The 27,439-nt window shown below is 40.1% G+C and overlaps 2 protein-coding genes across 8 annotated transcripts in view; both read left to right on the top strand.

The window, feature by feature from the left end:
• The first annotated feature begins 948 nt into the window (after positions 1 to 948).
• LOC113024932 (F-actin-capping protein subunit alpha-2) lies at positions 949 to 24,002 on the top strand. The gene is made up of 10 exons (XM_026172236.2): positions 949 to 1,093; positions 16,148 to 16,211; positions 17,761 to 17,812; positions 18,156 to 18,219; positions 19,178 to 19,384; positions 20,229 to 20,308; positions 21,501 to 21,579; positions 22,043 to 22,114; positions 22,347 to 22,409; positions 22,897 to 24,002. The coding sequence occupies exons 1-10, from the start codon at positions 1,055 to 1,057 to the stop codon at positions 23,035 to 23,037; spliced, it is 861 nt and encodes a 286-aa protein (XP_026028021.2). The 5' UTR covers positions 949 to 1,054; the 3' UTR covers positions 23,038 to 24,002.
• Positions 24,003 to 25,080: 1,078 nt separating this feature from the next.
• The window catches only part of LOC113026206 (suppressor of tumorigenicity 7 protein homolog), a 59,423-nt gene continuing 57,064 nt past the window's right edge, over positions 25,081 to 27,439 (top strand). For 3 of the 7 annotated variants that reach the window (XM_080304557.1, XM_080304556.1, XM_026174716.2), the window contains exon 1: positions 25,129 to 25,268. The gene's annotated coding sequence lies outside the window, so the exon portion shown is untranslated. Of the gene's footprint in view, positions 25,269 to 27,439 lie in introns of all 7 variants that reach the window. The other 4 variants (XM_080304554.1, XM_080304551.1, XM_080304550.1 and 1 more) reach the window with 2 other exon arrangements.

Here is a 27,439-nt window from a genome sequence, read left to right as displayed (position 1 = left end):
ATTGGGGATTTCTAAATCGGTGTAATCATCAACATTATTAGTTTATCTTAAACTGTAATATTAAGGCTGAACTCCACAGTCCCACAGTTACAAGCAGAGTCCTTCCCTCTCTGTTACCGGGTTTTTTGCCCACTAAAGAAATTAGTCCTCTGTGTACATGAAAAAAACACAAATATGTTCTCAAATATGTTCTTTTAATACAACTTAATATTTACTGGCTTCTGCAAATATAAAGCAAATATCCATCCATCCATGTTCTGCCACTTATCATCTCTGCTCATGCTGTTGCAGAGGCAATAGTATGAGCAGAGATGCCCAGCAAGCTACCTCCAGCTCTTCTTGGGGGAGAGAGAGGTTTTGCCAGGTAAGCTGAGAGACACGAGGTCCCCTGTGTCTCCCATCTGGATATACTGTACCTGAAACAGTAGTCCTGATGCCCAAACTCTGTCAGCTGGCTCCTTTCACTGTGGATGAGCAGCAGTTCTACTCTGGGCCATGCTATGTGATAACTAGCCAAATGTGATGAGAACCAGGACCCCAAAACCCTTTCCCAGATGAGGATGCCAGGAATCCCACCCTCCACTCAGGCCCGGGGAAGATGATGGTTATGTCGACCATGGGACTCGGCTGGATTCTGCCCCAATGAATTACTCCTATTGGGGTCTAGTCCTTTGTGGGTCAAGGTGGAGACCTTGGTGGTGTGGTTGCTGAAAAGAGCCTCAGATATACTCACTCTACAGCATTAAAAACTTTAATATGCTATTGATCCCCAGAAACAGTATGTATTATTTGAATGAGTAGTAAAAATATTGCAAATATCATATAATTTAAAAGTTATGTAGAGTACGTTTGCAAATTGATAGTGAATTAGTTCACTCTGAGTTGAAACCTTTTTTGGAATTAACCACTGAACTAAGCAGTGGCTTGGAGCTTCCTCTTTCACAGTCAGTACAGCAAACTTCGACGGAGCATCAATCAAAACCGAACCGACGTGGGAACCACCCATCCCGTGACGTCACTGGGCTCTGACAAGCTGGTGGTGCCGGAAGAAAAGATGGCGGATCATGAGGAGCAGCTATCCGACGAGGAAAAGGTAAGATGCCGATTTAATTCTAGGTTAAACCTCACAGCGTGAAACGGTAACATCCAAAATCTGAGTTGCATATGGTCCTGGCTCTCGGTGCATCCTGGCGTCGACCGGCATTATGAAATTTGGGGAAAACCCAGGCCTCAGCACAACCTCTGCTGCTTCTGCTCTTATTTTTAGCTCAACTTCCGCTCATTTGCGAATTTCAAACGGAGGCTCCTTGTACGGTCCTGACTCAAAATAGGAACCGTGAACGTCTTATACACTCACCTATGCTCACCACCCGTTCTCTTTTCACCCGGTGGACATGCCATTTCACTCACGGGTCTCTGCTTACTTGTGTTATGGAAGTTTTCATGCACCATGGATCCGCTAGCTAGGTTAGTTAGGGTAGCATAGCCGCAGCCTGCTAACAGACAGCCAGACTTACTAACACGCCCTTTCGCCTGTTGGGTGCCCCTTTTATGTCTTTAGAAGTTAAAATATTGGAAGCGGTAGAGTGCCGGGTCATTTTATGAAGAGCAAACTGTAAAATCAGCAACCGTATGCTATAGTCTAGCTAGTTTGATAACTCTCGCCCCTCTAAGAAGTAGCAGAGAAAGGTGAGGGAACTACGAGATCCCCTGAAGGATATGCTAGAAATTAAAAACTGCTTTTATATTCTGTCCTGTCGTTTGAAAGTCTGTTTCTACCGCTGTGAAAGCCTCATAGCAACCAGTGTTGTTTCTAAAACTGTAGCAGAAAACTGACTCATAATTTAAGCAGGATTTACACCAGTGACGCCCATGCAAGAGTGCTGCAGGTTTTTCTCATTTCCTTATAAGAGGACATGCATAGCTGACAGGACGTGTGCCTCAGCTAAGGGGTTTGCACGAATCCTTGTTGGACTGCTAAATGCATTTTTTCGTCGCTATATTCATTATAGGCTTTGTTAACAAAGTCAGCAGTTAGCGACGAGCAAATTAATATGGCAACTTTTATGCAGGGTATTTATTAATTAATTGTCAGCCTTATAATTTATTTATTATATTGTAAGGTATTAAACTATAAAAGTTTGCAAATGTTTATTGTAAACATTTAAAATGTATTTAACATTGTTTCTAGTGTTTATTTACTTGCCGGACTTCACGATTTAAATGCATAAATGCCTCAGCAATGAATAGATAGTACGAAGAAGCCATAGTTGGAGGTTAACATACAGAACGGTGTATATAAATGTGTAACTGGTAACCTGTGTTAAGGCTCTCCTCATAAACATGTAGTTCTTCCCATTAACCTTGTTAATATCGCAGTTAGCCATTAAATCTTTAATAACTCTTCTGTTTCCATCCTGTGAGTTACGTAACACACTGTTCAGAGTAAGAACAGAAGAAGGGTTTGTTTCATTTTGCCCTGTTCCACATCGCCCTGTTCCACATCAAACTATAAAAGTTTCCAGAGTTCTTTTTAGCAATTTAGCAGCTGCATTTGTATAAATGTGTTACACTTTACAACTCACAAGCATCTGCCATTAACCAAGCTTCGAATTTATAAGTGACTGTATGGTTTTGTTTTGTTTTTCTTTTTCTTTGGCCATGTACTACATTACATTTCAGGACCACCCGAAATGTTTTTTTTTTTTTTCAGGTGTGTTCACACAACATGAAGCTGTGGTAAACTCATTGACAGCATTGGATTTTGGTTTTGCGAAGAGGATGGGAGCTCCTTTAATCTTGTAACCACACTGGTTTTGACAATTGTTAAGCCACTTTCATACTTTGACCAGACAGTTTGATTTTTGCAGAGCTGAAAGAATGATGATTGGCTTCATGCCAGGCTGACTGGTAGTGACACCAGACACGAAACCAGTGTTATGCAGTGTTTACCTGGGGGGAAATTGCTCATTTCCTTCTCCGAATACAAGTGGTATGAGGCCAAGATGCATTATGCATCTATTCATGGTGGGTGCGTTCCATTAAAATCGTAGTGTACTTTAAAGGGCCGTCTCCGGTGCATTCGCTCCGAGCAGTCAGCCATCTGCTCTGGGCCCTTAGCCCTGTTTTGTAAAACACTGAGGGGAAAAAAACTTGAGGGAGGAAATGAACATTTTCTTCTGCTTGACACAGTGACAGTGGGGAATAGTTTCTATAATTTATGATTTAGTGTATATATCCCTTTTACTGTCCAGTCATGATTTGTTGAATAAAAGCAACTCATCCACGTGAGTGTTGGTGACCTGCCAGAAACTCTAACAGTGAGTAAAAGTGACAACCAATGGTACTTTCCAAACTCTTAAGTGAGAAATCTCCCTATTTGCTTTTGTGGGACTCCGCACTTACTCTGATGTGATGTTAGTGAGATGACTGTTTTAAGTTGTGGTGGAAGGAGTTGCAGTATTATTTTTGATAGGTCTGGAACTTTGTCATATACAGTAAAGAATTTGGAGTTTTGCTCTGGGAAAATACTTGTTAAATGTCTCCCTGGAGATTGAAGAATTTCTGTCCTGCTTGTGTTGTGGCCGTTAGCCTCATTTTGGTATTCATAAAAAAGAAAAAGGAAAAAAGCTGGAGCTCCCTGTTTGAAAATTAATAAAGAGACTCTGCCATTTGTAAATGATTTAACAGCAAGAAGAGTCATCTCTTCCACAGTTACCAAGCACTGCTGTGAGACTTCTTGAGTCATTTGGGCACCAGCCTGCAAGCTTCCTGATATCAGTACAGAAAGAACACACAGTATTACAGGAAACTGTTGTTGCACAATCTGTTAGCAGTCAGTTCTGTTGCCTGAGTTTAAGTGTCTGGGTGTCTTAAGTGTTAAAAAAAAAGCAGTCAACTCTATGATCAGTCAACTTTATGGTTTTGCTTATTGCTCAACACAACATCCTCACTCAACCCCTGGCTAGTAAATCAGACTTCTATCAGTACAGGAAAAAAGCTCATTTAATTACTTTCATATAGTGCTTAATCTTTAATAACAGTATGAATTATTAGCAGGTTTATTTTTCAAATTAATAGTTTGAATTAACAAAACAATTGGTGACTGAAGCTTTACATGTTAGACTCCTTTGTGCATGCGGTAGGTTTTGCTGTTATAAAGTTGTTGCTATAAACACTGGTTTCAAAAGAAAAGATAAGAAAAAAAATTAGTTATCATGTTTTTTTCTCAAGTGATTTGTGCTGTTGGGGACCCATGTGGCCAGCCAATCAAGTTGTTCGACATATTATTATTTTTATTTTTTAACAGCAGTTAGGATGACGATCTAGTACACAGTAAATTAATTCACAGGCCAGCCAACCCGTTTACCTAATAACATGTACTTACCTTGACTTTGTCGTAGGACTATGGTAAATGGAAAAGATATTTGTAAGAGTAGTCTGACTTTCGGTGCTTTGGTTCCTGTTTCAAGAAAGAGAATTAAGCTGTATAATCGGCTGTGACAAACTTCACAGCTGAGGCAGTACTGTCGAATGCCATTTATATAGGGTTGCAAAGTTTTTATTATATTTTGTTCATTGACCCTTTTTTGTTCAATTAGTAGTCCAAGATATTCAGTTTCTATTAAAATATGATAATGGAAAGCAGATCAGTACACTTGAGAAGCTGGGACCAGCTGAATTTTTGGGGGTTAGAGTTGAGGAGTAACTGGAAGTATTAATCGGATACAATCACTCAATAGTTGAAAGCATCACATGGTAGTTTCAGCATTTTTGAGTTTCGGTATTTAGTTCTTCCTCTTGTAAGTTGGGAAGAAATAGCTTTATACACTGTGAAAATAGCTGTTGGTGTTTTTTTTTTTTTTTTTTTTTTTTTTTGAGGTTTACAAGTGTTTCAGTTGTCAGCAAGTACACATGACGCACCCGTGCTGGTGAGCAAAAGCAAACAAAGAAGCTAAGCAAATGTTATAGTTCCCCCTTTTGCCCACTAAAGGGACACAGCACTCCTTGAAGCAGAATGATGATCCAGACTGATGGGAGCCATAGAGGATGAATAACAATGCAGATTTATGTTTTGATGGTGATGCGACCATAAATGTGAAAGGAGCACCACAAAAATCGAATGAAACATTTTAAAGCAGAATTAGTTTCGATTTTGTGTAAAGTTAGGTAAAGTTAACATGTTTAATTGTCAGGGAAGACAGAAAAAGGATAGTTGCTTGATTCCTACCTGGGGCATCAGTGTAAATGATCCATGTTGTGACGGTGCAGAAAGCCATTATGGTTAAAATTATGCACCAAATCCTGTGTATAGGATAAAGCCTGTTGTGATTTTTTTTTTTTTTTTTTTTTTTTTTGGGGGGGGGGGGGCATTTGTCTGGCTGGATCTCAATAAAGATTAGAATGGCAGAAAAAACTGTCAGAAAATATTTAGATATTACAGTAATTTACATTTTACAATAAATTACAGAGAACAAGATGCTTGCAGAGTTCTTCCTCTTCTGGGAGATGCATTACTCAGATTTTCTCTTGAGATCACAGTAACTCATTTGGGGTTTTTTTGTTGTTGTTGTTGTTTGTTTGTTCTTTTGTTTTTCCAAACTTGAGTAAAAAGAGCTATAAAGAAACCTTAAATAAGGTCATTATCATCAATAAACTAAGAGTGAAAATAAATCACCCTTCATTTCATTTGAAAGTCCCAACAGTCCCAGATGTGTCCCTGAGCTTGGCTTTGAACAGCTGTCTTAGACCATGGGGAATACATAACTAACGGCCAGAACTTGGTGGTTTTTCCATTTTTAACAGACAAATTCAGGAGTCCTGTCTGTATGTGGCTGTAGCAGAATGAATGTGGAGATGTGGAAAGAGAACTCATGTATAGTTGTGTGGCTTCACATTTATACCGTTGTCTCACATCAAACTGGTTAAGGCAGCTATACAGAAAGGAGTAGCTTTACCCTGGTAGGTCTGCTGTCTGGAAGTTGTAATGCAAGCTGCTGGTACTAAATGTGTCACATAGTTGGCTACTTGGAGTAAAATGATCCTATTCCTGTTGTGAGCAAAGGTGACATAATCTGCAGTAGACAAAGCTGCCTATTCACTATTAGTACAGTTAAAGGTTTACTCGCTAACTGCGACCAGAAGTTTGCTTCTTGCCATAGTATTCATCATATGTACAGTGGGGCAAAAAAGTATTTAGTCAGCCACCGATTGTGCAAGTTCCCCCACCTAAAATGATGACAGAGGTCAGTAATTTGCACCAGAGGTACGCTTCAACTGTGAGAGACAGAATGTGAAAAAAAAAAAATCCATGAATCCACATGGTAGGATTTGTAAAGAATTTATTCGTAAATCAGGGTGGAAAATAAGTATTTGGTCAATAACAAAAATACAACTCAATACTTTGTAACATAACCTTTGTTGGCAATAACAGAGGTCAAACGTTTACTATAGGTCTTTACCAGGTTTGCACACACAGTAGCTGGTATTTTGGCCCATTCCTCCATGCAGATCTTCTCGAGAGCAGTGATGTTTTGGGGCTGTCGCCGAGCAACACGGACTTTCAACTCCCGCCACAGATTTTCTATGGGGTTGAGGTCTGGAGACTGGCTAGGCCACTCCAGGACTTTCAAATGCTTCTTACGGAGCCACTCCTTTGTTGCCCGGGCGGTGTGTTTTGGATCATTGTCATGTTGGAAGACCCAGCCTCGTTTCATCTTCAAAGTTCTCACTGATGGAAGGTGGTTTTGGCTCAAAATCTCACGATACATGGCCCCATTCATTCTGTCCTTAACACGGATCAGTCGTCCTGTCCCCTTGGCAGAAAAACAGCCCCATAGCATGATGTTTCCACCCCCATGCTTCACAGTAGGTATGGTGTTCTTGGGATGCAACTCAGTATTCTTCTTCCTCCAAACACGACGAGTTGAGTTTATACCAAAAAGTTCTACTTTGGTTTCATCTGACCACATGACATTCTCCCAATCCTCTGCTGTATCATCCATGTGCTCTCTGGCAAACTTCAGACGGGCCTGGACATGCACTGGCTTCAGCAGCGGAACACGTCTGGCACTGCGGGATTTGATTCCCTGCCGTCGTAGTGTGTTACTGATGGTGACCTTTGTTACTTTGGTCCCAGCTCTCTGCAGGTCATTCACCAGGTCCCCCCCGTGTGGTTCTGGGATCTTTGCTCACCGTTCTCATGATCATTTTGACCCCACGGCATGAGATCTTGCGTGGAGCCCCAGATCGAGGGAGATTATCAGTGGTCTTGTATGTCTTCCATTTTCTGATGATTGCTCCCGCAGTTGATTTTTTCACACCAAGCTGCTTGCCTATTGTAGATTCACTCTTCCCAGTCTGGTGCAGGTCTACAATACTTTTCCTGGTGTCCTTCGAAAGCTCTTTGGTCTTGGCCATGGCGGAGTTTGGAGTCTGACTGTTTGAGGCTGTGGACAGGTGTCTTTTATACAGATGATGAGTTCAAACAGGTGCCATTCATACAGGTAACGAGTGGGGGACAGAAAAGCTTCTTACAGAAGACGTTACAGGTCTGTGAGAGCCAGAGATTTTCCTTGTTTGAGGTGACCAAATACTTATTTTCCACCCTAATTTACGAATAAATTCTTTACAAATCCTACCATGTGGATTCATGGATTTTTTTTCACATTCTGTCTCTCACAGTTGAAGTGTACCTCTGGTGCAAATTACCTCTGTCATCATTTTAGGTGGGGGAACTTGCACAATCGGTGGCTGACTAAATACTTTTTTGCCCCACTGTATTTTTTTTATAAAGGAAAGAAAAAAGAAAAAAAGTGAGGGTGTAGATGCCTTTAATGATGTACACTTTTAGTTTGCCATCAGGGTTGCAATTTTCTAGCACAGGTGATGGATGAAGTCCAAAGAAATGCTGTGAAAGGCACCAGTGGGAAGAAAGGAAAACTTTCACATTCATTAGTGGAGATAAAAAAATGATTTCATTGTTTTCAAATTTAATGGATTAAGAGTTAACTAAGATTTTTTTAAAACTGCATTTCTTGTAATGCAATGAATGTGAATGAATGAAAGTCAGTAGTGTAACCCTGAACAAAAGGACTAGAGCAGGTGACAGATATGAAAAAGAGAGCACATAGTTCATAATTCACATACATCATAATTACTTTAAAAAGTCATAATCTCTTGCCTGTCTGCCTCTGATAGTATTTATCTCCATCATCACAGATGTTAGGTCTTGTTGGTTCAGCCTAATCTTGTGTCGACCAGCCACCACCTTCTTATTTTGATCAGCAGTGGGACATTTCTGTTTAGCCTGCGGCTACCTGACAGTCTTCCTCATCTTTCTTGCATCCTGCTGTGTTCTCATTATCCATAAATTTTGATCATCCAGGCCCCCAGCATTTGCCCCTGACAGATTGGGTTGTCTGTTCTGTAGCATTTAAAGCGCCACAGATTTCTTTTCCTTTTAAATCTGGGATATTGAAATGGCTGCATGCCAAGTAAGGGAATCAAATTCACGGACACTGTAGAGCTTAAAAAAGGCATTGGTAAATATATTGCCACAGTTTATTCCTGCTTTTCTATGTTATTGTCATTAGTTTAATGCATCTGGAATTGCGTGATAATGATTAGGACAAGTGTGGTTTCAATGTTAGTGGGTGTCATTTGGGATTAAAGAAAAGGCTCTTACTAAGAGGGTGCAGGATGAGAGTGTCTGTTGTAAAAAAGCGGGGTTGTTGGGTGGTATTATGAGGATGAATATACAGTGAGCAAGTTGAAAGAAAGGACACCAGCTGGTGTCTGGACCAAGAGAGTACAAAGACACAAGAATCCCACACCACAGGGGGTGCCTGTGCTCCTCATTCTTTGTGTGTATGAGAAGCTCCAGTATTATTGTTCCAGCTTTTTGGTTAGCTTGTGCCTGTACAACAGCTTCTCATGCTGCACCCTCTAAGAGCCATTAGAAAGATAAGTGATAAAACTGTTAAGGAGTATTTTAAAAAGCCCTTTTTTGCACTGAAAAAAAGTTTGGGTTGTAATCAGACTGTGATCCAATCATGCTGCTTTTTTCTTTTAACTGCAGTAAGCATTAAAAAGTTGGATATGAATTAGAAAGTGATTTATCCTAAGCTGTGGAGATATGTAATAATAGGGATGCACTGATCCAACATTTATTTAACTCAAAAAGATGGAACGGGTATCTGTGGTAATGGGCTGATCTATTTATTTTCAGTTCTGTGTTGTTTGAGTTTATGTCACCATGCAGCAGCTAGTGGTTTAGCTAATGTAGCACAGAGTTGGGTCAAAGCAGAGCGACCGCATTTGTATTTCACACCTCTTACACTAACAGTTTTTTTTTCTTTTTTAATGCTTGCATAAGTATTTCACTTAATCAGAAACTGTTGTGAAATGCATTGATATGACTTAAGCTCAGAGTAGATGGTGCTTTGGCTTTTCCCTCTACTTGGAAACTCATTTATTTTAACTTATTGTGTCTGGTCACAGACATTAAATAGGGTACAATCTACAAGAACCTTGGTTCAGGTGCAACTGTGAATGACAACAGTTTGCAGTATGACTGTCACTGGTGCAAAGAAATTAGATAAACAACACCCATATACTTTATCAATTATTTTATTTATCTTGTGTCTGTCACTTATTATTCTACTAATAAATCATTACATTTATATTATTAGACATATTTAATAGGAGTGCAACGATATTCGTATCGATATTGAACCGTTCAATACAGTGCTTTCGGTTCGGTACGCATATGTATCGAACAATACAACATTTGAAATTTATTTTATCAACTTTCCTTCTGACGATGCTGTCTGTGTTGAGCGCTCAGTGAATCTGCGTTCGACTACTCCGCCTAGGCTGCACTGTCGAGCGCAGATCCACTGAGCGCTCAACACAGACAGCATCGTCAGAAGGAAGAGCGCAGGGCAAGCTAGCAAGACAGAAGTTAAGCTCTCCTTGCAAGATGGACCTCCCCCACTCTCATTGAGATCTGGCGTTTGGAATTATTTTGGTTTTCATGTGACGTATGACCCTGAAGGTAAGCGAGTCATGGACTAAAGTAAAACAGTATGTTGGATGTGCCACGCAATGCTTAATTACATGGGTGGGAACTAGTGTGTTAGCGCAGTTAGCTCGTTAACGTGTTGGCCGTCTAGCCCCATGCACGGGGCGATCGGCGGTAGCTCATTAACGGAGATTTGCCGTGTTGTGGCGTTAAGGTCATTTCAACGAGATTAACCTGAAAGCACTAGTGGGAACACAACGAATATGACTGCACATTTACGCCGACATCATCCTAGTGCAAAGACAAAAACAACAAGCATGCTACTAACTTTAGCCGAGTCATTTAGACAGCTGTTAGCACATGATTCTCCTTATGCTGCTGAGAATATAGCCCAGAAGAAGCGGATAGTATAGCTTTTATTTTGGAAAGAGCCATTTCTCTGTAATAAACTCTCTTTTCCAAAGATGAGTGATTCCTCAATCAGATACAGGGCTCGCAAAATCGCTAGCCCGACGTCCTGGGGCTAGCGATTTTTTTCAGACGGGCTACCCTGCCCGTCGGGCTATTGTAGGAAGGAAAAATATATGTCAATGCTTTTGCATTCTTTCAGAAATGTAGCTGGGTAATTATGTCATTGGCATCGGTGAGCCACTGTCAATATGTGACATATTGAAATCGCGTTTGAATTTGCGCTTGTTTTTTTGCTTTCACTTTGCAATCGTGCGAACTGTGTATAGAGAGCGACAGCACTGATCTGTGAGTGATGATAATTTGGGCACCAATTCCTCTGACATCGTCTTATTAATCGTTAGCTTACTATGCAAACATGACAAGTGAAATCTCCCGCAGCAAGCTTAAACATGTGAGAGGTTGATCGCGCAGAGAATCGCTGAGCTTATGTGAGTCCGTGTGTAAAAGCAGCAGTATATATATTTTAGTTCTGCTGAGCCAAATAAGACAGGTCAGGGTGAAGAAGTGACAGCCAAAGAAAAGCTTACCACAAAACGGAGAAGTTATGACAAATGAGACTATAAGGCAAAAAGAAAGTGCAGCTTTATGGTTTCATGGACAAAAGAATTTCTGTGGCTGCAATATGACGAGCTAAATAACCAGGGCTGCACATAAGTGGTCCGCAGGTGCGCATTCGCTGTCAAAATAAAAAACGCGCACAAGGGTTAGGGTTAAATTTAAAAACTGTACTTTTGAGTTAAAATATATATTTATAATTTTAATAACTGACAAATTAAAAAGGCATGAACATTTTTTTGTATCGAAAAAATATCGAACCGTGACACCAAAGTATCGAACCGAACCGAACCGTGAATTTTGTGTATCGTTGCACCCCTAATATTTAATTGCTATATTTTATTTTACAATAAAATAAGGAAACCAGCATTTAAGTTGAGCCTGACGTGACTTGGTATAAGCAGAATACCCCAAGCCAAGATATGCACAAGGTATACAATAAATTAGCATGAATTCAACTAGTTGCACAGCAGTGTATCAGAGTTCATGCACTAATGCCTGGGAGTTGTTAATATAATTCCCTGTAGAGATTTTTTTTACTTGAGTGCTGCCCATTGTGGCACAGTAGCAGTCAGTGCTCAATGATGAAAATAGGTCTCAGAGCCCTAAAGTGTCCCAGCATATCTGTGCCCCGGTGTAACGCACTGAGAGAACACTTAACATTGCGTCTACAACAAAATTTTATTGTTGACGCAATGTTAAGTGTAAGGTAATTACAATACGTAATTACCTCGATCAAAGAGCAGGGCTCTAGACTAACTTTTTGCCATGGGCGTACCGGTATGCCTAACTTTTTAAACACAAATTTTATAATAATTTATATAATATAATGTGTTTTTCTGGATACACTGTGCTTTTTCAGCATTCAAAGATTGATGACACCGTGTCAGAGCACTGGCTATGAATTTCAGAAGGATCAGGCCTTAACTTAACAGAAAAGTTAGCAATAGTTCTTTTCCTATTACAGCTACATCCACCTCTGTCGTGCCTAGGCTGCTCACTAGGGCTGGGTATCATCACTGATTTCTATAATCCATTCGATTCTGGTTTTCAAAGTCCCGATTCGATTCAACTTAGCCTCAGTCAGAAATATTATAATTCTGATCATTTATCAGTACTGACTTCATCAGAATTGTGAACATCACAGCAGGTGCCTTTGTGTGAAAGTAACTGAGAATAAAACACAGAAAAACATGAAGGAGATTTTCCTGGTCTGGCTTTTTATAGCAGATAACCTTAAAAATATTCTACAATGTTCTGCATATAAAGTTTAAATTTCTTCAGTATTGAACAACAGAAAAAATAGGCTTTCTTGTCCGAGGTCATTTAAGTAAAAAAAAGAAAAGAAAAAGACAGCAGCCGACAGCGCTGTAAACAACGGTAGACTGGTGGGTAATAAGCGAATGAATAATACAGAAAACAGAGATTGGAGACGGGAAACTGTTCTTGAAGTATAGAGAGAGAGCTAGCTGTGCATGGAGTGTGATTTTAATAGTCGTGGAAGCAAAACAGCAAAATTCATGACGACATTGATCAAATGTGAAGCGCAGTTTGCTGCTTCTTTTGCTGCTGGCTCGGCGAATTTTGGTTGGAGAGAGACAAAACCTGCAGCTCAGAATCAGCGCAAAAAGACGTAATCACAGCGGACCCGACGCAGAATCGCCGAGCTCCGACAGCGTGTCCGTCTACGGGCCGCCCGAGAAAGACAAAGTTGATTCTGATGTGTCGGTCCGCTCTGTGTTTACGTCTTTGTGTGGAGTCCGTGTACCTGCTCTCATTTGCTGTTTGGTTGTTGTTGAAATGGTTTTGTGAGCTTTAATCTGAGAATCTGGCGTTTCTGGCCAAACACAGTTATATTTAAAAGTCGATTCAGGATTTAACGAATTGATATCGCTTTATTCAAGCTACTCACCTTCCACTTCCACCTGCACTTCCAACTGGACCACGGCCAATCAGAGAGGTCCCGCCCCTTACTATCTCTGATTGGTTTAGTCCACGATAGGGGCATAATGTGTGTCTGTTGTTGACCAAAGGGAAGGTTGCAGATTTTTTTTTTGCTACCCGAACAGTTGGTCGCACAGGTGCAACCAAATTTTTTTTTTTTAGTCGCACCACTGAAAAATTTGGTCGCAAATGCGACCAAATTGGTCGCACTCTAGAGCCCTGAAGAGGTTATGTTTGTGGTACTGTTTGTTTGATTTCAGAAGCAGAATCAGTTTCAAGTTTGGTATGTAGTAGAGTTGGGCATTTCAAGCAAAAGTAGTAGTCAACATTTACTGGGAACTATGCAATGGTTCTTTGAAGATCACCCACCATGCTAAACTGCTCTTAAATGATTGTGATCTGTCATGGTACTTGGTAAATGACTCATAAATAGATCCTTATTGCTTGTCTGAACAAAATGTATCCATGTCAACGTTTTCCCCCCACCCAAATAAACCCAAAAGGCCAGCACTGAGCTTGAAAAATTCTCTTAGTGACCATACCAGAGCCTTGCATGCTATGCATGTTTGATGATGCTCTGCTACATGCGCTGCAGGCAGTGTTGCTCGGGTGGTGGAGACTCAGTGCAATAGTAAATCAAGTTTGAGGTACTCGGAGGAAGAAAGAGGTGATGTAACAAGCTTTTAAAAGTCAATACCTTTACTTGTAAACTAATAGAGCGTCTCCATTCTCCTGCTAGTGAATCATTTTAAACCACAGTATGCTCCCTTGGTCTTAGACTTTCATCTCCATTTCCTTAAAATGTGGTTTTTAGCATGATTTAATTGTAAAACCATCCCCATCCCTCTCACTAGCTGTAGGTTCTTCACAGTTAATTGTGTTAAGTTCACACAGTAAGATTCAATTATCTGCAATCAGTGTTACTTGAAGTACTGTTTCAGCTGTTGAGTGCTTGGAAATCTGTTTTTATAGTAAATATTCAAATAGTTTTCTATTCAGGTGTGTGTGTGTGTGTGTGTGTGTGTGTGTGTGTGTGTGTGTGTGTGTGTGTGTGTGTGTGTGTGTGTGTGTGTGTGTGTGTGTGTGTGTGTGTGTGTGTGTGTTCCCTGCTTCTTGTCAGTGGCGTACTGGGAAGCCCACTGGCCCCCGTGTGTCACCATGAATAACACATTCACAAAGATTTATGGATATTATCGTATCACATTACAGTAAAACTGCAAGACACCACATGAAAATAATGTAGAATAACAATTTTTCTGACACTGAGATGGTATATCTAATGTCCAGCTGTAATTACAGCTCCTGCTGAACTTAAGCACTATTAATAGACTTTATTGAAACCAGATCAGGCTGAAAGGAGTTCAGTTTGATGTCAGATATTTGAACTAGTTAATGTGCTTACAGATTGTCTTTGGTAGTAATTAATATATATGTGTGTGTGTGTGTGTGTGTGTGTGTGTGTGTGTGTGTGTGTGCTTTTTCATTATTAATCTGTGAATATAGTCGTACTTCCAGCAGTGCAGATCAAAAATCCACCCTAAACACATTTACTACTCAAAATTGGGTCAATTCTGATTTAACTACAGGAGAAGTGTCCAGTAGCTAAAATTATAAGTGCCCAGTCAGCAACATGACAGCTCTTTTAATTAAGTTCCCTAAAATATTTTGGAAACCCCACAAACGCGTCCAGCTCAGCTCTAATTCCAGCTTTAAAGAAACCCAACTCATCCCCCTCCAAACCTTGTAGCGCAAATGATTCTGTCTCGAGGTAAAACACCTGTTGGTCTTGAATAACAAGCAATTTTTGCCTTATATGCATTGCTGATCCTATGACATCTCAGCAGTTGACTGGATTTGTACTTTAATGGATGAATAATTAGCTTAACTGACTGGTATTTCTGTTGCTGATTAGCAAGGGCAGCAACAAATAAACATCCAGTTTAACTAATCGCACGCATATCCAGTGCTTACATGTTTCACCCTGTAAGTGCTCCTGTTTTAGATGACAGTGACTGCATTTTAATACAATTAAGAACATGGATATGTGATGGCTTTGTTTTTCTACTTAGCTGATATAACTAGACTAAATAACATGTAAACCTGGTTCTTAGAAAAAGTGTGTGTGTGTGTGTGTGTGTGTGTGTGTGTGTGTGTGTGTGTGTGTGTGTGTGTGTGTGTGTGTGTGTGTGTGTGTGTGTGTGTGTGTGATGCAGTCTGTTTACACTGCCGTCCAGTGTAATGAGGGAAACCCAATGCAAATTAGTCTTCCCGCAGGGATTTCAAGTCATAAACACACACAAACAGTTTTCCGCCATCTGTTTAGCAAAGACTGTGTTTATCTGTTATGTGCTCAAATGCACATGAATTTTTTTGTTGTTTAATGTAACTGGGTCATGATGATCTCATGACAGATTAGACTAATGCAGATAAACTTTGATCTCAGCATAACAGAGAGACACACACAGACACACGTTGTTTCCCAAGTGCCTTCCTTTCTCTGAGCATTGCTCATTAGCAAAAATCAATCTGCTGCTCTCTGTGAGTGCCTAGCAGTAGTGTATATACACTCACTAATAAGAACCCATAGGACCCACACGTGCACACACATTCTCTCTCATATGCACACTTTCTCTGATATACCAGCTTGTGAGATGAGAGGGAACCTGGCTGAGTTGCCGTCCCCTGCCAATGATAGAGTGAGGTAGAAATGTATAGGGGTAGGGCAAGAGACCGTGTGTGTAGTAGTGCTCAGCACATTTTAATTTCCTTATATGGTTGTAAAGCAAGCAAGAGAGGGAGGGGCTGTCAGCTGGCTGTCAGTTTGACATGTGACCTGGAAACAGGAAGTGCTGTGGTATAGCAGAAGAAGAGAAGTATAGGAGGTTAAAAAAAAAAAAAAGACTGTTCGATGCTGCTCAGATATTCTGGAGACTGAAATGTCAGAAAAACCTCACTCCACCCTCCAAACCAGTGAGACAGTCATGTTACACCCTCTGTTGGTGGCACTGTGTACACATGTTTACACTGTGAATTTGAGCTAAATATGAATGTCACATTTTAGCCCCTATTTAAAATGCAGGCAACACGCTGATATTTCTGCTGTTTATATCAGACCACTGACATGTAACCTCTGCCTTCTATCTTTGGTTTTAGGTGCGCATAGCGGCTAACTTTGTCATCCACGCCCCACCAGGAGAATTTAATGAAGTTTTCAATGGTGAGCTTTCTGTTCTTGTTCCTCTGTATATTCTTTCATAAGATTAACAATGATTACATTGCTCAGAACTTGTAGTTTAATGCAATGTATGAGTCTGCAATCACCAAACATAAATACATAAAAGTGTATTTGAATAGCTTGACTTATGTATAAAGAGACTGTCTGCAGCAAATTCTGTTTTGTTACAGTTTCCAGTAACTCTGTATTGACAAAAACTATTGTTAAATGTAAAAGTGAGGGAAATGAAAACATGAAAGGCAAACAGTGAAAATGTGATATAAATAATTATATGGGTAATGTTTACATTTTTTATCATCGTGTCTTTTGTTGAAGAGATATTAACTTCAACTTGTGTTAGAACCTAGATGTACTTTGGTATTATACCATTTTGCACCATCAGATGGTGTAATGAGTCACCTTTATTTAAGTGGCCAAATCATTGAGCGTATATTCTCATTCTCTGGCCCCCTGGAAAAAGCAAGCGCCTCTTGAGGAATTGTGGTTAGCTGGGAAAAATATCAAAAATGTCAGCGGTGCTGACATTTTTAAAATACTGCCTGGTGTAAATACAAAAAAAATCGGAATACTTTGTCAGTCCTAGAGGAAATGATTTGGTCACAGGTGCTCCAAGACCGTAAAGCAGCCTTTGGTACATGGTTTAAAGCCGTGCCAACTATGTTCTAAGTAAACAATTAGAGACTTGTTTTAGTAAGTTTTTATTTTTAGTCTGACAGCTTTTGTCAACATCAGAGCCAGGAGGCATCAATGAAGTGTGAACTGCTCAGGAGTTACAGAATGCTGTATTTGTGTTTCTGTTGTGTATGCCCTAACCCTTTTACATACAGTATAGCTGGCTACATTGAAATAAATAGTACAAAAGGGAGTCTATACATGGCCACCCGTTCAACCATCATTGGAGAGCAAGTCATGTACACACCATTAATGTACATTACAGTACTGTGTCAGTGCAGCACTGTTTTGTGTCTTTGTGTAGGTTTCTCACACTAAAATAGTTTTGGTTTCAGTTAATACAGAGGACCTAAAATAGAATCCATTATTTGGATTTTATGGCCACCAGGAAATTAAATTGAGACTGTGATGTTTTGCTCAAAATGTGTCTCGCCCTGCAGCACCAGAGTTGACACCACACTGTCACAGTAGTGCCCCTCGAGACAGTGTGTATGTGTGTCTTGGCTTTGTTAACGACTCATCCTGGCCCGGTACATGTCGTCACCTCAGAGGAACGCCTTTGGGGTTGTCTGTTTACCGCTTATCACAGCCTGTCAGCCACACACACTCATATGCACACACTAAAAACAGTCCCCTGTTGCAACTTTTCCCCCTTTCATCTCTATGTGATTATAGCCTTTTCCACTGAGCTAATTTACCATGTCTGCTTCACTCCCCTGGCATAGATGCTGCAAACACTGACTGCTGGCAGCTGTGACTTTAGTGTTTGTGTGCGTGTCATGGAGATGATCTGCTGTTCCTGTATTATTTCCTCTTCTGCCACCATTAATAATAATAATATGACAATTTTTCCTCTTAGATGTGCGATTGCTGCTCAACAATGACAATCTGCTCAGGGAAGGTGCAGCGCAGTAAGTCTTCCCTTGTGCTATTTCCACAATTAAAAAATTTCAGATGTTAGACGGAAAATACAGATTTGCATTGCAACAACTGAAGATGAAAGAGGAATACAACTTGAGATTCACAGACCAGACTAGTTTTAGTTGCTTAGGTTTTTACACCTGACCATTTCTCCCCTGTCCAACACGTTAACAGCAAGAAGAAACCATTCAGTTTACATCTAAGAGTTCTAGACCTGGACATGCTGAATAGTTACAAGTTAATCAACATATATTAAGATTGAAAAGTTTTAATAACCAGCAAGGCGGGACTCCTGTGTTTGCGATCTAACTAACTTGGTATCTCTCTCCGTAGTGCATTTGCACAGTACAACTTGGACCAGTTTACCCCCGTGAAAATCGAGGGCTACGAAGAACAGGTGAGCTCATGCTTTGCTTTTTGACCCTGAGGTTATGGTAGCAATACAGAAGCTAAAGAACAGGACTTTTATTACTTTTGGCATTAGTCACTTTATAGCTCCAACGCACAGTTAGATACTGCTATAGTTGATGCACATCAGAAGAATGAGTGACTCAGTTCATAAACTTTTTCCATGTGGACCAGGCAGTCACAAGTGTGACGTTCCTGTAATGTAAAAGCACAGTTTTATAGAGATCTGTTTCTTTAGCTCATCCAGCCAAGACTATCATCAGAAATAAAAAAGTGACACTTTTCTTAGACTTCAGGGTTAGAAGAGAGATGGTAGCCTCCAAATATATTATGGTTTAAGTGATGCAAAACATAGTATAATTGTATCATTGGCATTAAAAGAGACAAATAAAATTGGATGAAAGATCAAACAAGTCTGAATCTTCTCCTTTAGTTCCTGCAAAACAGGATCACATAGCCACTTTTATTTAAATGTCACTGTTTGCTTGCTGTGCATTTGTGTGAAGGTTGAACACTGCTGAATGAATGTGGCTGTGTTGGCTTTAGTAATGATTACACTGTCTTATGTAAAGATGTCATCATGTCCCTCTGTTCCCATATGCTGGGCTGAAATTCCCCTGTCTGGTGCCCAGCTAACTGAGCTAAGTGTTGAGGTGAAAGGCAGAAGATGGAAAGTTCAGGCTGATGCCTGTGGTTCCTATTGTTCTCCGTCCTCCTCTTTTCATCCTTTTGTTTCCTCTTCATCTCTCCTGTCTCCTTAGATAATTTACCACAGCTCTACTTCTTTATTGTGCTGTTCTCTTTCCATACATGTTCTTGTCGGATTATTTATTAATTTTTCTTTCTTACATGTTTTACTTATTTTTCCAGTGCTCTTTCATTTTCTATTTCTTGGCCTTCCCACAGCTCTCTTTCTCATTCCTTTACCCCCCCGCTTTATATTTCAGGTCTTAATCACAGAGCATGGTGATCTTGGGAATGGCAGGGTCTTGGACCCCAAGAATAAGATCTCCTTCAAGTTTGACCACCTGAGGAAGGAGGCCAGTGACCCACGGCCCCATGATGTTGACAGCTCCCTGGAAGGCTGGAGGAGTGCCTTGGACTCTGCTGTCAGGGCCTATGTCAAGGAGCACTATCCGAGCGGTGTCTGCACCGTATGTTCAAGCCTGAACTGCTCACCTCAGAAAGTTCATTTTTTCATTGTGTGTTTAAAGCTATTAGTTTATGAAAACATCAAGCAAGAGGGAGTTCTCCCACAGGATCTGACTCTGGAGTTCAAAACACACGTTACAACTATTACACATTGCTCTAAACTTAACAGCAGAGGCTTGTGTGTAATATAGATGACTGATAATTGGGACTGAAGCTCACTGTTCTCTGGTGTTTTCCTACAGGCTTATAAAAACAGATACATTTAAAAGTCACACACAATTCAACAGAACTGCTCAGAATACAAACATAAACCAGAGCTTTTAGGACCAAAATCTCTTGCCTTTGCATAGTGATCCTCTTCATTCGGAGATCTGTTTTCTATTAAATTAGAACTTTAGTGGCCTTCATTTTGTTTCCACTTGCATTTCAAGATTAATATTTTGTTTTATACATTCGTTTAACCCTTGGGGATTGGAACAGGAAGGGTATCTATTTATTTTTATTTTTTAATCCCTTGCAACAAATTAGCAGCTAAAAGTAGCCTAATGTTATTAGTGATCAAATACAACATGTACAGTCAAATTTAATCAGTTTCAAGCAGGAAGCAGTAGCAGGCCAGTATTTAGATAAGCCTGTCTTTTACTTTGCAAAACAGCTGTTGTCCTACTTATTAAATGTGTTGTGTATATATGACATCCTCTAAGTACCATGACAGGGGCAGGTATATAATTTAAGTTTTGACTATAAAACCACCGTGTGGTGTCAATTCTGCACACGTTGAGCAGTGAAAGTGGCCTTGAGTTGCATGTGAAATCTGAAAGTGTCTTTTTTGTCTTTTGACTTCAGATTTATGCGAAAACCATTGATGGACATCAAACTATCATCGTGTGCATTGAGTGCCATCAGTTTCAACCAAAAAACTTCTGGTATGTGTAAAACAGTCAAAACATTAGTGTGATATTTTCCCTCCCTTATATTTTCTGATATTTCTTGTGTCTCCTCCCTTTCTGCTTTCAGATGAATCTTTTTTTTCAATACTAGTATTTAGGCAGATGATTTTTAACCTTAACAACAACTACATGTTAAATACAATAAAACCATTGAAATCCTCAAATGTTTCTTGAAGTGTTTAAGGACATTGCAGTAATTGGCACATAACTCTGGACTGTTAGACTCTGTTGATTTTGATCAGGTTAATCTAATTGGATAAGAACTGCACCAATCCTCTTTGCTGCTGGGTCTTATTGGTCTTATAAGTGTTGGGTGTAGTAATCCCAAAACTACTGTACGTGACTGCTGTAATGGTTTGAAAGTGAAATAAATTTTATTTATTTATTTTTTGATTTGCAAATCACAGTGAAAAGGATCAAAACTTTCACATGGAGATTTTGTATCTAATGAAAAAGACATATTAGAACTTAATGATTCAAAAATTTGTCAAAATCTGTAAATATCATTTTTCACTCTTCTGTAATGCTTGCACCCCCACACTAAAATAGAAGTGCGTTTTATTGAAAAATTGGACACTGCGATTTTCACCCTGCAAAGGGTCACCCAGTTGGCCGAATTGGATGGGAGGTCGGTTCTGACCTCAAGACCGCATATTTGATCAGAGCACTTTGTAATAAGCCAGAACTTCAATGTAGTATGCAAATTTTAGTCAAATGAAGAAAATTGGCAGTAGAGTGTCCAAACTAATTTCCATGTCTGTTCACTACATATTAGGAGATGGTTCACTGACGTAAATAGCTGTTGGTCCATCATTAGTAATGCTTTTACTGACATAACACAGAGCAACTCTGTGAACAAGATGTAACACGTTACATCTTTATGGATCTTAACAAAACTCTTCTATGTCATCTTAACTCAAGAAACTCTTACATTGCTTTAAATGAAGGCGCACATTAACTGGTTTTTAAATGTGATGCTATACTTCATACTGTGAATACCTTTCTTACTATCTGTATTGCCACTGTTGTTGACCAAAAACACAAAGTCATATACCTTTTCTGTTTATTTTTCAGTATAGGCGATGACAGTTGAGCCAATGTACTGGACAGTTAGCTGAGTCAAGTAAAAGTGACTGAAGTGTGTTTATCTTTCCTTCTCGTTGTTTAGGAATGGACGCTGGAGGTCAGAATGGAAATTTACCATCTCCCCCTCCACCACCCAAGTGGCAGGAATCATGAAAATCCAGGTATGTTATCTGAACAACAATCTTTGACGTAAAACGGACACACTGTGTTGTGTTATGCATGTCAGCACGCATACTCAAACTCACGTTTACTGACAACATTTGCATGTAGACTTTAATCAAATTCAGTTTCTTTTTTCTTCCTTTGTCATCTTTCTTTCTTTTTTCTCTTTTTTTTTTACCGTGTTTTGTTTATTTATCACAAAGTTCAGTTAATTTCTGTTGCACCCTTGTCTACTTTTTCCCATAAGCTCAGTACTAAAATTTTGTGTTCTTGGTTTTTGTTGTCGTTTCCTTCACTCCCCCCCCCCTTTTTTTGGGGGGGGGAGTGGTTTGTTAGACCTCTTGAGATTTGTTTGTTGGCACACAGCTCTTTGATTTTTTTTTTTTTACAGCTCCAATCATTTCATGGCACAGAAGAAATTTTGGTTAGAAATACACTATATATTTCCATATGTATTTCTAGGTTCATTACTATGAGGATGGAAATGTCCAGCTGGTGAGCCACAAAGAGGTTCAGGAGTCCATGTCAATTTCTGTGAGTATTTCTGTGAAGTCCAAGCAGAAGCTGCAACGATCATTCCCCATACTTTTACATTTGTATGTATTTAGGGTGATTACTTGTAATTTTATGTTAGTAATTAAGTTTTGACCTGGTACCAGCTACCAGGGGAGGTTTTCTGCTCTGTAGTTGCAGTGTAGGTTTTAAAGTTTCTTTTTTGTTGGATGCCTTGTCCTCTCCCCTCTTCAAAAGAATGTCATGTTTTCAGAATGAGGCTGCAACTGCAAAGGAGTTTGTTAAGATCATGGAGGCTGCAGAGAATGACTATCAGGTATGTCAGGAGATTTCGTTGAACCTGAACTTTCACCTTAGATCAGAAGTCCTCACAAATGATGGAAACATTTTACAGTTATGACTCCAGCACTTACTGCCACACTAAAATCTTTTGTTGTTTGGCTTTAGTTTTGTGTGATAATCTGTTACTTTTAGTTGTGAGGAGTTTGTGTTACTCAATTCAGGAGATAATGAAAACATTTTACACGTTCGCAAACTCGCAGCACAGGAAGTCAAGTTTTAGAGTGACAATGAATAGAAAGCTGAGTCACTTGGATGAAGCTGGACATTTTTTAGAGAAAGCTGGACTTTCACAACAAGGCCTGGAGAAAACTCTGACATACCCTAATGTGGTTATAAAACTCCATTTTCCTACACCACACAGACTTCTTCAGACCTGGGGAAAATTTAGATTTATTTGAGTATTTTTTTTTTTTTTAAATCCAGTCCCCTCTCTGTCTTCATCCTTATTTCATTCCTTGTAGACGGCCATCAACGAGAATTACCAGACCATGTCGGACACTACCTTCAAAGCCTTACGCCGCCAGCTTCCTGTGACACGTACCAAGATCGACTGGAACAAGATCTTGAGCTACAAGATCGGCAAAGAGATGCAGAATGCTTAAAAACCGCAAAGATAACAGTCAGATCCCCACTCCCCGCCCCCAGCCCCTCCATCCCCATCCAAAAAAATGTTGCATGACTGGATAGTTGTATCGTCTTTGTACAAACAATTAGAGAAAACGGGGGCAAAGAAAGGTTTGGTCTCACAGACGTCACATTGGATGACTGTTTTGATTTTATACAGACACTCTCCTGTATACTGAATTTGTGATCGTATTTGGTAAAATCTATCTTGAGGAAACTTTGCGAGTCATAGGACACAGGGTGGACACTTGTTTGCATAAACACCCTTATGAAATAAAATATCATGTGTGCAGTAAGTATTGCATCAGTGAGACCACACCTTTTTGTTTGGAAAATCTGTTAGAATTTGCAATAATGGTGAAAACAAATTCATTTCTGGGAGAATTTCTGTCTGCATTTACAGAGGAAGTCAGTTACTATGGCTGAAACGAACAACTCCCCACCCCACACCCCTCGTGCCCCCACCACCACCCAAAAAAAAGAAGTTTTGTGTTCATTGACTGATATATTTGGCACAAGCAGCCACCACTGTCAGCCACTCAATGTTCTTGTTCTCTCATTCTGGTACTTCCCCCTCACCCTTTGTCCTGTGTGTGCGCTCTCCAGCTTGCAGCACTCCTGGCTACCTTTTGACTTGATATTGTCTGAACTCTCACTCAGTGCAGGGAGTTCTGTGACCACTTAACAAGCTTAATTAACAAGTCATCAGTCGCAAAAGTAATTTGCATAATGTCCAATTTACAATAAAATTTAAAAAAAAAAGTATCACTTTCTCCTCCAGTGCTTATTTTTATTAAAAACAGAACCTGACTGTATTATATAACAAGGCACATTGTAATATATACCTGTATGAAACATCCTGTCTGTCAGTTTGGTGATTTGTTTCCATGAGATTAATTGTAATTCAGTCACAATTATGTTGCATTAAATGACAAATTTTCTATTTACTGACTCAGTCATAATTTCTGATGCTATTTATTGTGACATAAATGGGGAAGAAAATTATAATATTGGGGTAAAACAGATAAACAACCACACATGTGCATCACTGATTTAACTTAAGGACAGATTTTTAATATGCAATTAATTGTTGTTTTTTTTCCATATTCCATCAGTCTGCTGCCATTAAAGATTAAAATCTTTACATCACAAGTGATCTACAAAAGAAAACTGAATTGGTACTTGGTGCCCAATTTTTGTTTTACATTTCATTTGAAGATTTGGGACCCACTCCAAGGAAATTTTGAACTTTAGACATTTAATTTATGGCAGTTTTTTATACCTTTTCTGCATCCATTTATGATGGAAATGTTTTTATCCATATACAGAAAAACAAAAATTGGGCACCAAGTACCAATTCAGTTTTCTTTTGTAGATCACTTGTGATGTAAAGATTTTAATCTTTAATGGCAGCAGACTGATGGAATATGGAAAAAACCCCCAAAAAACCAGACTTACTGATTAATTGCATATTAAAAATCTGTCCTTAAGTTAAATCAGTGATGCACATGTGTGGTTGTTTTTACCCCAATATTAAAATTTTGTCTTTATTATTTTAGACAAAACAGGAATAATAAAGAAAAAAAATGTTGCACCGAAATTTGGCAGCAGGCAGAGATCCCAATATGGCTGTGGGGAATAACAGCTGCATGTGCAGTATGAGGAATTTTTCCAATTAGATTTGACGGCTGACAGACTGCTGATTTTATTCCTAAGGCAGGGTGGTTGATAAGTGTATAACAGGTTAAAACTACAAACAAGGTGTCATGAAGCAAAGTGTTATGATACATAATAGTTTTTTATTTGTTTTTTACACTGGGAAAATAAATGACAAATTGTTATGACTATAAAAATCACAGGAATGATTCATATTGAGCTTAAATCTTTCCAAAAAAGTGTTTGCTGGCTATATTTATTTAAAAACTCGAAATCGCCAACATACAGGATTTATTCAACGGTGTTTTCTGCAGCTCGCTGTAGGTGAATCAGCGACACCTTGAGGCCGCTGGGGCTAACTGTCCAGGTTAGCGAGCCGGTGGCTAACTGGTAACAGTTAGCTTTAAGGTTAGCCTTCCAGCCCCGTTTGCAGACACGTCCACACATACACAGTGTCTGCTGCTGGATACTCAGACACATGCTGGACTGCTGGCAGGAGAAATGCTAGCTACGAAGAGGTCTTTCACCAGTTTCTTTACATACGCAAATTGAGGTAAGATGTCTCACATGATCCCTGTCAACGCTGTCATCCACAACGCTTCCACTTCTCTCTTTTTTTTTTCTTTCTAAAGTTTTTGCCAACGTTAGCCAGCAGCTCTTGTTAGCAGTTAGCTAGCAGGTTGAGTTAGTGGCTACGACTCACTGAGCCCAGTTTAAATGGAAGCGCTCACACGCGTGACTGATGTTTAATGCACAGGGGAGAGTGAACAGGATGCTCCCGAGCTGCCGTGGAATGAGTTTGTCCTGGCAAGCGGCATAAGGCGGGGAGCAGTGTATTGCTTTTAATGGTCTCCATCATGAGTCAGTGTTAACGGTGATTCCAGAGTTCAGAGCGACCGTTTGCCAAGTTTCCTCTTCCTTTAACTTCAGGAGTCGCCTCTGTCAGGGATGCTCTTGAAGCGAACTTTGTGTTGCTTTTTGTTTTGTTTGTTTGTTTGTTTTTAAGAAATGTTAAGCTTAGTCTTGCGGACCTGAGGTGTTCACCTCTGCTGGGCACTCGCAGCGAGCTCAGGGTTGTAGTTGGCATGTTGTGTCTCCGTGCCTTCACAGCAGCCGGTGGATTCGTCTCCTGTGACTGAGAGCTGAGCAGCAGATGGAAGAATGTGCTCTTTCAGAAAGCCAGCTGGCCCCGGCTAGAGAGGGCAAGAGAGCCTTTAGGCACAAATAAGCTGGTTGAAGAATTCGTGCGTGTGTTCGTATATAAACTGAATAGTCATGACAAAAAGCATGGGCGTAAAAGGTTAGTTTGACAGGTTCAATACGGCATGCCGGCAGCTGGCTCTCACCTTCCCACTGCTTTTCGTTGTACAATAAAGGGTTATTATTCTATTCTGTTCTTGCAATGAAAGGTGTTAATGCTGCTGCTGAATTGGCTGCCTGACAAACCGTAATCCTCCCTGAGAAGTCTGGAAAGGCATCAAAGATTATTCTCTTAAGTAGGGATGTAGCAGTCCTTAAACCTAGACCGAAATCACGATAGAAACATCCACAGCATCTTTCGGGAATTCCATCTTCCTTTTACCATGATGACTGTCTGAGCTAGTAATTCCAGCGCTCTGTACTCTAAAGCAGGATATGGGGTATGAGAAACTTGAGTAAATACAAGATCCATTTTTAAATTGTGATTTTATTTATTAATGGAAGAAAGTCAGCTGGCCTCTCCCTTAGAGATAGGGTGAGAAGTTTGGCCATCCAGGAGGGGCTCAGAGTAGAGCTGCTGCTCCTTCACATCGAAAAGAGCCAGTTGAGGTGGTTCAGGCATCTGACAAGGATGCCTCCTGGGTGAGGTGTTCTGGGCATGTCCCACTGGGAAGAGGCCCCGGGGCAGACCCAGGACACGCTGGAGAGATTATATCTCTCGGCTGGCCTGGGAATGCCTTGGTGTTCCCATGGACAAGCTGGAGGAGGTGGCTGGAGAGAGGGAGGTCTGGGCTTCTCTGCTTGGGCTGCTGCCCCCGCAACCGGGCCCCGGATAAGCAGCAGCAGAAGAAGAAGATGGATGGATGGATAGAAGTTAGCCAAACCTCCCTGGCCCTATGTGGAGAAAGTAACTGGGTCCTTATAATTAACCATAACCCATTCTGATCTACTTGAGGACTGAAGGCATTTCATACAACTTGCCTTCACCTGTTCACACACATTTATACAAAGTGTTTTGTGTCTTGCTTTGACACACATCCACACAGGGGCGCCTCCAGAATTTTTTCATAGTGGTGGCCATATGTGGGGCACTAAAAAATATTGGGGTGGCACACCAAAAACAGAATTTCCAGTTTTATTATGCTGCTGTCAAATACAGGTTAGCTGAAAAATATGGCAAGAATTATAGAAAAGAATTATATGCATAGTTCATTTCCTGCTGTTAAAGTTAACATCATTGAAAATTGGTACATAAGAAAACCAAATCATAAGCAAATTTTGGTAGGGGGAGCAATTTTTATTTATTGATTAATTTTTTTTGGCAGAGGGTGGCCAGTAACACCCCCCCCCCCTCCCCCCTCCACCCCCGGCAAGATCAACAAGATGTATTTTTGGTACATGTGAAGCCTTTGTGTTCTTTTATGGTCAGGAGTGGGGGGGTTTTCCACCTTGGATCTCTCCTATTGATCCCATTTTTGTCCACTCTTTTTTTATTTTTTTATTGTTAAATTATGAAAAGCAACC

Source organism: Astatotilapia calliptera, chromosome 7 (assembly GCF_964374335.1).
Source record: "Astatotilapia calliptera chromosome 7, fAstCal68.1, whole genome shotgun sequence".
NCBI lineage: Eukaryota > Metazoa > Chordata > Actinopteri > Cichliformes > Cichlidae > Astatotilapia > Astatotilapia calliptera.
The sequence above is the reverse complement of the archived record's forward strand: the minus strand, read 5'-3'. Positions and strand labels throughout refer to the sequence as shown.